This window comes from Astatotilapia calliptera, chromosome 17 (genome assembly GCF_900246225.1).
Source record: "Astatotilapia calliptera chromosome 17, fAstCal1.2, whole genome shotgun sequence".
Taxonomy (NCBI): Eukaryota; Metazoa; Chordata; class Actinopteri; order Cichliformes; family Cichlidae; genus Astatotilapia; species Astatotilapia calliptera.
Window position 1 is genome coordinate 6,559,424 of NC_039318.1, and position 10,139 is coordinate 6,569,562.

At 38.9% G+C, this 10,139-nt stretch overlaps 1 protein-coding gene across 2 annotated transcripts; it reads right to left on the reverse strand.

The window, feature by feature from the left end:
* Positions 1-311: 311 nt before the first annotated feature.
* On the reverse strand, positions 312-9,580 carry tbc1d7 (TBC1 domain family, member 7). 2 transcript variants are annotated; one of them, XM_026147250.1, is made up of 8 exons: positions 9,509-9,580; positions 8,936-9,055; positions 7,024-7,104; positions 6,441-6,631; positions 5,187-5,324; positions 2,960-3,105; positions 2,007-2,136; positions 312-1,111 (listed from the first exon to the last, which is right to left on the reverse strand). In XM_026147250.1, exons 1-8 carry the CDS (start codon positions 9,522-9,524, stop codon positions 1,025-1,027), a joined length of 909 nt encoding a protein of 302 aa, XP_026003035.1. In that variant the 5' UTR covers positions 9,525-9,580; the 3' UTR covers positions 312-1,024. The 2 variants fall into 2 exon arrangements, with proteins under 2 accessions (XP_026003035.1, XP_026003034.1); XM_026147249.1 differs by lacking the exon at positions 9,509-9,580 and having other exon boundaries at positions 8,936-9,502.
* Positions 9,581-10,139: the final 559 nt, after the last annotated feature.

Here is a 10,139-nt window from a genome sequence, read left to right on the forward strand (position 1 = left end):
ATAATGTCAGATTCTCTCTTTTACATCAATCTAGTTGTGGGCTGCGTTCGAGTGTTCAAACACTTTTCAAACTTCAGATTCCCATTTTAAACCAAAGCAACTTGACCTGTTGTGAAAGCCGTCACCTTGAATGGAGAATTCTGGAGTGACGAGTATCAAGAGTTCAGTAACCCACTGTGTCACTGTGCCTACAGGCGTGTTTACAGGGATTTCAAAGTTGCCAAATAACCTTGTTTATTTGATACAGAATATTATCTGTAGACACAGTAAAATGTTACTGAGCTCTCTGCTGAATTACAAGAAGGACTGTGTTTGCATTTCACCTTTTATTGTCTGACATGAGCCTTTTTGGTACGAAACGTGTCAATCCTGCCACCTTACGATTTGCCTTTTTTTTCCTCTCCCTTTTTAATGGTTTACACTTAAGATTGGGTCCATGAATTGGAGGTTTTTACCATGTTATTGGTGAGAACAAGCTGCGTGGGTTATGATTGTGTATCTGAGTGTGTGCGTATGCAAGAGTCAGTAATATTACTGTCACTTGTACGCGTTTAAAAAATGTTTTGAGAAAACTCTTCTCAGAATTCTAAGAGGATGTACATAAATTAAAAGGATTTTCAAATGTTCTTTTGTAAAGCAGAAAGACCTGCATGTGGGTATTAATTTATTGTGAGTCTTCTATGATGTATGCAGTTTCTTAAAGAAAGAAACTTATTAAAAAAATAATAAGTTACAGCCTCGTCTGGTTTTTTTCCCCCAACCCACCACCAACTCAAGTCTCTTTCACCAGAATGGTTTGCCAGAGTCGCAGGGGAAACCTGGAAAATCAACAGTATGAAAAGGGTCCCCATGGTTTATCAAAAGCAGCCATGATGAGTTTTCAGTTCAGTTCAGTTACGCAGAGACAAAGCCCCGTGGACGGCGAGTGCCGCAGTGTCTTAGTGAAGCATTGCGAGTCCAGGTGGATTTCAGGAAAGAAGATTACTTCTGGTTCCAGATATTTTCCTTGTCTGGCTCCGTGTTGCTATATAGCATGGATCAGGGTGCCGGAGTACTTATGCCACAAATCAATGGCTTTAGTGACAATGGCATCTGTGTTCTCCTGCGGTATCTGGAAGAGAGATTGAAGGGAAATATCATACAAAGCACATGCTAGGAGAGAATATGTGTCTGGATTTGAAAAGCTACAACGTAGGGGTCCAACTGTACATCTATCTGTCCTGTTAGGTCAAGGACGTCCAGTTCACCATGAGACTCGTTCAGTTGAATACACCCAGTGACCCAAACAAGTGCTATCAGTTTAGTCTTACATCTACATTCTGACACTGCAGCAGGTGTTTTGGCAGTGCACCAGTTGATGTCTCTCACCTATCTGAACTACAGCACAAGGAAAAAGATTTATTAAAAAAAATGTGTTCACTCATTCTATACATTCTAAGTGTCATTCAGTCACAACCAGAACCTGCAACGTCTGCTTGAATGGGTCGAATCAGAGCACCCGACTGGTAAGAGTCCGATCATCTCCATTGACTCCAGTGGACAGTTTGCTTGTTTGTTTGTTTTGTTTTACAGAAATAATGGATCACAGAGCTGGAAGTTAGCAACACACACTTGCAGAACTGCATATTTATGAAGTAAGATATTAAAAAAAAAAACTAAATTGTATTAGTGCACATCAATCAAACTCACTTGTGTATTTAAAACATGTTGGTTAATTATCCAAAAATGAATTTGCAGATTTTGGGCATGTTAATTGAGGCCAAATTAGGCTAGCACAATATTAACTAGGAACAACTAATCGCCTGTACATTCTTTTTATCTTAATGTTATTTCATCCAAAATTATATCATCAGAAAAAAGCCTACAAATCCTGCCAACTGTAACTGCTGTATCTGCATCTGATTTACTGTACTAACTCAAAAACCAAGGCTGGAGTGTTTATTGTTTATCAGAATCCAGGTATTGTTGGACCCATACTGTGAGACACAGTTGTCTCTTATACTTACATTGCACAAGAATTTGACCATGCCCTCTGGCCGGTTGATGCCCATCAAAATAATTTTGTAGCTGAGCAGGATCTCCAGGGCCACAAATACCAGGATCTTACACGAGCCACTGATCACCTTGTCCCACACCCTAAAGACAAGGGAAGACCACAATCAGACCAATAAAAGAGCCAACATACTACCCAGCACGTCCTAGAGCACACTTAAAGTTAAAGTTTGATAAACATAAATTTAATACAATTACTAGAATTTTTTTTTAATACTTCACATGCTTTAAAAAGACTGGCTGTCACTTCACATTTACTAATTAAGGCTGTAGGATATTCCCAAGGTGAGCCAAGAGCTATGGAATTTGTTCGATGTGTTTCATTATTCTCTGGGTCTGTAAATAAATTGTATATAAATAAGAAAGTACCTCCAAAATCTGTGTAATCTGTCCTCAACACAAAAATCCATTTTATGCTGGAAGTAAATTTTCGGCTACACTCCACAAACCCTTGAGAATGTGGAAACCATGAATTGGCCTTCAGGTGACCTCTATGACACAGTAACAGAGCGCTTTGACAAACAGTTAAGACAATCCGGACAAAGTGCAGCTTTCATGCACCTTTATGCTGACAATTTTTGCTTATTCATTAACACTGAAATCGACAAACTCAACAGTTCCTGTAGATGGACTTTTGGGTAGAGTCAGCTGTTGCTACACGGCTTGTTGAGCCATGCCATTCTTTGTAAATTGTGACTTTGGTTGATGAAGAAAAGATGGCTGGCAGCCTTCTGAGTAAGACACAATGTGGAACCCTATATAAAGGTTTTCTGCCATGCTGCCATGACTCCATGCTAAAGAAATGCAAGAATGCCCTTTAGCTTATGAGAATGCAGCTACCCTTGTTTTGTTGGCTCAATCCAAAGATGGTGAAATGAGCAGCTTCTGGAGTGAACAGTTAACTGACCTTTGCAGACTGGATTCAGGCAAGCAGCCAGCAAAGCAGCATCTGAACCAGAGGTTGTAGGGTAGCTGATGCAGGGCTCCGCTGTTCTTCAGATGGTTTAGCAGTCGAGGTTCCTCCTGACTCAGATAATGCTCCAGGCTCTTTGGCTACCCCAGGAGGAAAATAACAAAGTCTTTATTTTAAGATCTTTGTGATTCAGATTGTTGGATCATGAGAACTTTACCATTATGCATTATACAGATTGTACAAATTGAAGTTACACCAAGATACACTCTCACTCAGTGTCTCAGCGTTCTGTCAAAAATACATCAAAATATGTAGATTCACAAATTTATAAACATATAAGCAGTGTTGGGAAGGTGTATGTATTCCACTACAGATTACATGATTACAGAATACATGCCCCAAAATGTATTTTGTAACGTATTCCATTACGTTACTCAATGAGAGTAATATATTCTGAATACTTTGGATTACTTAATATATTATCATGCTTTTTACAACTACATGAATGTACTATTGCTGTGTGATTTATTACTATTACTGAAGGTTACTCGCCATACCAATAACAACTAGATGTTTAAATCTTAATATAAATGAGTAACAGTAGGTGGACATTAGGTAAGGCTGCACTTTTTGCAGCGATCTCGTATAGAAAACTAATCGCGCGGATATAAAACAGGTCCACAGCTCCGAACCGTAGTAAAGGGACCTCTGGCTAATACGTCGGGTTCGTGTCGGGCTCGTAGCCGAAAACTAGCTTTACTTTGTTGTCTAGGCCAACTTTGCTATTGAGAGACAGAGAGAGGCGAGTCTACAGTCGACTCTTAATAGCTTACTTACAACTGGGCTACACTGCCCATGAGGCTACATTCTTTAGGCCTATGCCTGCAACACTCTGTCTATTGCCTTCATATTGAATAATTTTTTGAACAATAATTTTTAACAATATTTCATCACGTCATTATGTGGGCTGCAAGTAGACGTGAGCCGCGAGATTGAGACACAGGCATTAGAGCCTCTTAATGGGTGTTTTGTTTGAGTTTCCACCAGCGTGGAATTACCAAAAATAGAGAGGATATAGCCCAACATATGAAACAGGAAAAGACCGCCGTGTAATCCCTTTATTTCAACTGTATTCTGAATATCACCTTTTTAAACGGTAACTGTAACGGAATACAGTTACTCATATTTTGTATTTTAAATACGTAAAGGCGTTACATGTATTCTGTTACTCCCCAACACTGCATGTAAGTACAGCTGTCACTGTTTTAAAATCCTCAACTGTGTGAAACGGAGCACACGTGCATGGGCCTCAGCTCTACTTTGACAGTTCGCCTTAAATAGAAAGTAAGCAGCCTTTAAAAAAACTCATTAGACTCAGCAGAACAGCTGTCTGTATGCACACAGCTGCGAGGGTTATTTATAACAACATTATCAGTGCAGCATTATCTCCAACATTATTAAACTTCACAAAGATGAGCAGTCTTTTATTCACACTGCTCATTAAAAACTGACGTACAGGAAAAGAAATTACATAAACACACTTTCATCACCTAGTTCTCATCATTTGTCCTCAATTCTTACTGCAATTTATCCTTTCTGTGACCAAAACTATCCAGAAAATGATTTCGTTTAATTGAAGAATGTTTTCTAACCATTGTCTTTTTTCTGGTCAACATCTGAGGCCTGTACTATGAAGCAGGATTAGGGATTTAGATTTATTGTATCACCTGCATTGTGCATTAAAGCTCTTCATATTTTTCCAATTTAAACTATGTTTTGTAAAATATGCTGCTGTGCTGACAGCACACCTGGCCATATGTTACCAAGACTGTCCCTTTACTTTGAATGGGCTCACTTAGATAGCTAACGCCTGGGTTACTTCATTTGACTACTGAACACCTTCATGTAACCATTTAATGAGGCTTATGTTGTTATCGTTTTTGCTTTGTCGTTTTTCAACAATCTTCTTGTGGTGTGTCTGTGAGCGACGCAGTGTCTGCATATGTACCTTTATCACAAAACGTATCTAAAAAAGCTGCACTAACGCCAATTTATTCCCGTTCTTTTAGTTAATCTATTAACAATGTCAAACAGTTTGACAGGCTTATAGTATTTTTGCACCAAAAAGGTGCTTCACAAAGAGCTAGTAGCTGGAAACTTGGCACATCTCGGGATGGTGTACAGTGTGTGAAATGATGAAAACTAAACATTAAACACTTACAAGGTGAGGTACTGAGTCTCCAAACTTTGTATGGTACTGGTTGACAAAACACTTGACGAGCCAGTAGCAGTCAACAGGATCATCTACAATCTCTTCCATGGCTCGGCTGATGGAGAGGAAGTCTTCATTCTCTTCATCCTGGTGAAGAAGAAAAAAACAAAAGAAAACATATCAACAACACAGACCCAGAGAAAAACACTTAAAATAAAATCTGTACTTTTTATGTGGTCATTGTTTCTTAACGATCAAACAGCTATACAACAACACTTTCATTGAATAGAACAGAATCTTTATTGTCACTGTTACAAGATTAACAAAACACACTTTGGCATCTCTCCATTGGCAGCATGTAGACTTACATTCAGTTTGTTTAAGGACAGGAGAAGAAGATAAAAATAGGCATAGGTTTTAGGGGTATCTACTCAGGGAATGTGTGTGACACACAATGTGTGTAATACTATTGACAATGCCTTGGTTAGTATCATTATTTTCAATCTCACATGTCTGAATTTACAGCTATTTTTTCATTGACATACTGTATTAACACAACCGATCTAAAAATTACACACAAAAAGCTCCCCATAAAAACCTAGTAGGAAAAAGTTACCAGAGGGGATAAATTCAGTTTTAGAATTTAGATTCAATGTTAACTGTAGCTAAGTTCAAATTGTTAATGCTAGCTTATTTTAATCAACAGCATTGTCATAAGCAAAACTAGGGTGGCAAAAGATTATTTTAGGGTGGCACATACCACACCATGCCACCCCTGTAGATTGGCCCTGTTCACTGCAAAACCAAGACGCCGCGTGTTAACATCTCCCCACACACCCAAACAAAAAACAAACAAAAAAAAAACAGTTAAATAAACCATCTGTGATACCTGTGACTGTTCTTGGGCAGTTGTTTTAGTCACTATCCAGACTTTTGTTTCTGTAGTTTGATATCATCACATTTTTTTATTTTCCAATTTTTAGATGTTATAAGCATGACATTATAATTTCAATTGCTTATTTTGTCTTGTGAATTCTTGCTTGATGTACTTTTTGTTGCTATGATCTTTTGTTTGATCTTAAATTCTGCTGCTCAACCCACAAATGCATTTTCTTTACAAATGTGGCACCATTTAAGGGGAAACAAACAGGCTTTCGAACAGTGTGAGAATTATTTCTTCACTGTTACAAGAAAGAAATATGTGACAAAACACAAATTTACATCCTTTTCGCTTATTATGGACTGATATACTTTATTTTTTACCGGGGGTGAAGTCTCAGAGCATCGCGGGAGGGTCTGGCTCTCCAGTTGGAACATCCGCAAGTAAACATGGGTGGAGGGTGTGGAGGAGTTGATGTATCTCATCACTTCCAGAGCTTCCAGGATATCCTGATACTGCTCCTTCCTGTAGCCCCCAACCAGAGCATGAGAGTCACTGTGTGGAGGTAGGATGCCTGCAGGCACAGATGACTTCTAGTTAAGAAATGTATACATACACATTTAACAAAACTGAGTTAATTTTAAAAAAGGAGTGCAGTGTTCAGTTGTGTTGGACAGATTAACCTATTTAGCATAAATAAGTTCCAAACAAGAGAAATAGAAGTAAACGAAACATGTGTTTACATGCAGCTCTTAGCCTTGCATATGGCTGCATATGTCTATACTGCAAATCACAATTACTGAAAATGAATATTTTAAATATAGTTTTTAAAAAAAATCTTTAAAGACTAGTGCAGTACAATAGCTAAGTGATTCTCTCCTGTATTTTTTGTTTCTACCCATCTAGTCAAATCTGCACAACTGAAGAGGGTGACAGGGTGAACACCTGATCGCATGTGATTCTTACCCAGCAGTACCTTCCACACATGAATCCTGTACATGGAAGGAAGGGGGAACCTCTGACTGAAGGTGCTTAGCTTTTCTAAATCTGTAAGAGAGCAAAACTCTTCAGGTATGAAGTTTAAAAAAAGGGAAATTGAAAAAATATATATATAAAAATACATTTATTTATTTTTTTGGTCTGGCTTTTTCCAGACCAAAAAAAAACCATGAAAAATGTGTCATTGTACATGCATATGTGTGCATGTGCGTGTGTGTGTTCCGTGTTCAGCCAAGAGAAAGTGTCCCTTCAGTCAGTTAGGCAAAAGTCAGCAATCTTAGGTCGACACAGGTGGTCTTGAATGAGGGGGGAGGCAGTCACAACACAGTCTTGTTATCTAAGGGAGAATTTTTTTATTTCCATCAGCTTTTGCCTTGAGCATCCAGCTGGCGCCAGGGGGTGCCGCATGAGATAAAGATGGTAGTTGTTTTGGTTAGCGAAACAAACAGCTTCCAATTTTACAACCAGCCTTGTGGGATTTTGAACAGCTGTAGCCGCTTCTTGTTCTTCAATAAGCCAGGCCCGAGCCAGCTCCAATCAGCCAGAACTCTGCTATTGTGGTTCCAAATTGGTAGATGTCGTTCAATGTCCTCCATCGAGAGCGTCGTCAGACACATGATGCAACCAACCATCGAGTACCCGGCAGCAAACGTCTCCACAGGACAATTGGGCTCTCCCAGGCCCAGGAGTTGTCAGTTTCGTTAAGGGACCAAATCCATAATTCTTCTTTAGGTTTTTAGAGAACAAGTCTGGGAGACTCTCTTAGGGTTAGAGAATAAGCGAGACTATACAAAAGACACGAGAAGCCAAGCTGGAAAGATAAGGGAGAGGGAGAAGGAGAAAGATGTACTCCATTTTACAGTGTATGACTCAGGAAAACAATCCTGCTCAATTATTCATTCAAGTTTGAGATCTGTGGCAGTAAAAGAGGAAAATGTTAACACTGGAATGTTTTTCCTCCTTGGAAACCTGCAACATGACCAAGAAGGTGCCCTTCATTTAAACGTTCCTCAGTTGTTAGTAAGGGACCCAAAGTGTGCGAAGAACATATATCTCAAGCCATTACACACCATCAACCACCATCAACAACCAACCACCAGCCTGAGCCACTGACACATGGCAAGATGCATGCTTTCATGTTATGTGCACCATATTTTAACCATTCATCCGTCTACCATTTGAATGCTGCAGCAGAAATCAAGACTTATCAGATTAGACAATGTTTTCTACTGTTCAATTCCAATCAGCCCATGACGATTAGAGTCTCCGTTTTCTGTTATCAATTGACAGGAGTGGCACCTTCTGCTGCTGAAGCCAATCTGCTCCTAAGTTTTACATGCCGTGCATTCATATTGGCACTTCTGCATAACTAGTTCCAATGGGTGGTTCTTTAAGCTACTGTTGCCTCCCTATCAGCTCAAGCAGCCTGGCAATCCTCCTCTGACTTCTGCCATCAACAAGGCATTTTCACCAAGAGAACTGCTGCACAGTGCATATTTTCTCTGCAAACCCCTGAGTGGCCTGTGCCACTCCGATGATGACAAATCAGATGATGCAAACAACCATGCCGCATTCAAAAATCACTTAAACCACCTTTCTTCATTTTGCAAGACTCAGTTTGAACTTCGGCAGGTAATCTTGATTATGTTTACATGCCTAAATGCATTCAGTTGCTATCACGTGATTGGCTTATGAGATATTTGCGGTAATAGTAGCTGAACAGGTGTCTTTAATAAAGTGTTCGTAAGATTATATTATAGCATAGCATTGGCTTACAGGTATATTGTTATTGTCATGGTAGTGCGGACGCTTAGCTAGCAAGAGACTTTACACTTATGCTACCTATGCTAGCACGAGCGATAATTTTTCCGTTACCCACCCAGAGGATTGTCTTTGAGTAGTATCTCCAGGGACTTCTTCTCCTCCACTCCTCTGAAACCCACTTTCTCGTAGTATGCAGAGCGAAAATTTCTCTGTGGGTCGTCAGCCATGGTGCCGCCTGGACAGTTAAACATGTGCATTTCAAACTAAAGAAAAGCAAACTTTAAGTATTAGCCTGTTTTAGCCTGCATGGACATAAGACAAAGTTTCTCGTCCAGACGTGCAGCTTGGGGGAAAACAGAAAAATGTTTTTAATTTGGCTGACTAAAAAAGTTAATTACGACTCCCTGCAGTTTGCTGGAACACAAACACAGTGAACACAAAGACTCCTGCCTTGACGTTTCAAAGCGTTTCGGGCTCCCGCGACCCTCAGACAGCTGCCCCACAGCTGTTTGCTACATAACGTCAGCAAACAAGCTAGTGTTAGCTTAGGAACAGATAACCAGCTAAAAGCATAACTACTCTAAAGTAAAAATTCTCTGAGAGACTACTAAAAAGTATTAAAGTGGCCATCACAACCAGTGATAAGAACAATTTAAACAGATAAAAAATCTACAGATAAATTGACAACCTCCTCCGGATGCCATACAATGTTGTTATGAAAACCCTTCCGGGTGATACTATCAAAATAAATTCCGTAGCAACGTTCCAAATATGAAAAATATTTTTATTTTGAAAATATAGATTACCATGCTACGCCTCATATACGATTGCACTTTCAACTCTGCTTGCCTTGCATTTCTTGATCTTTATCTTGCAGGTTATTTATACTACATTATTTATAAACAAATAACTAATAAAGAAAAATCAACAAGCTTCTTTCTTTAAGGGAAAGGTGTGTCACAGCTTTCATAACCCACTTAGAATACTATTTAGATTGCTACTTTTTAGACTTCCTATATTCATTTTATTTTATTGAACTTTTCTGAGACATTTTTGCCTTTTCGAGCTATTTTGTTTTGTCAGATTCTATCATACTATTCTACTTTATGCATCTACCATGTTATTGCCTGTGTTAACTGTTTTGGGTGCCCTAACACCAGTTGCTCAGTTTTATTTCTTTCAAATCAAACCTTAATCTGAAAAATGCATTTGATTACTTGTGATAATGCCAAGGCTGAAGCAATAAAATACAAATATCTATAATTTTTAATCTTTCATTTAGCATTTTATATAGATGAAATTACCACAGCACAAATGTA

Excerpts from the sequence above, each read along its gene's own strand:
- tbc1d7 (XM_026147249.1), bottom strand. The coding sequence starts at position 9,077 with ATGCACATGTTTAACTGTCCAGGCGGCACCATGGCTGACGACCCACAG. Across the intron at positions 7,105-8,935 it reads ACTCAAAGACAATCCTCTGG|ATTTAGAAAAGCTAAGCACC; the intron begins GTGGGTAACGGA and ends GCTCTCTTACAG. Across the intron at positions 2,137-2,959 it reads CCTGAATCCAGTCTGCAAAG|GGTGTGGGACAAGGTGATCA; the intron begins GTCAGTTAACTG and ends CCTTGTCTTTAG.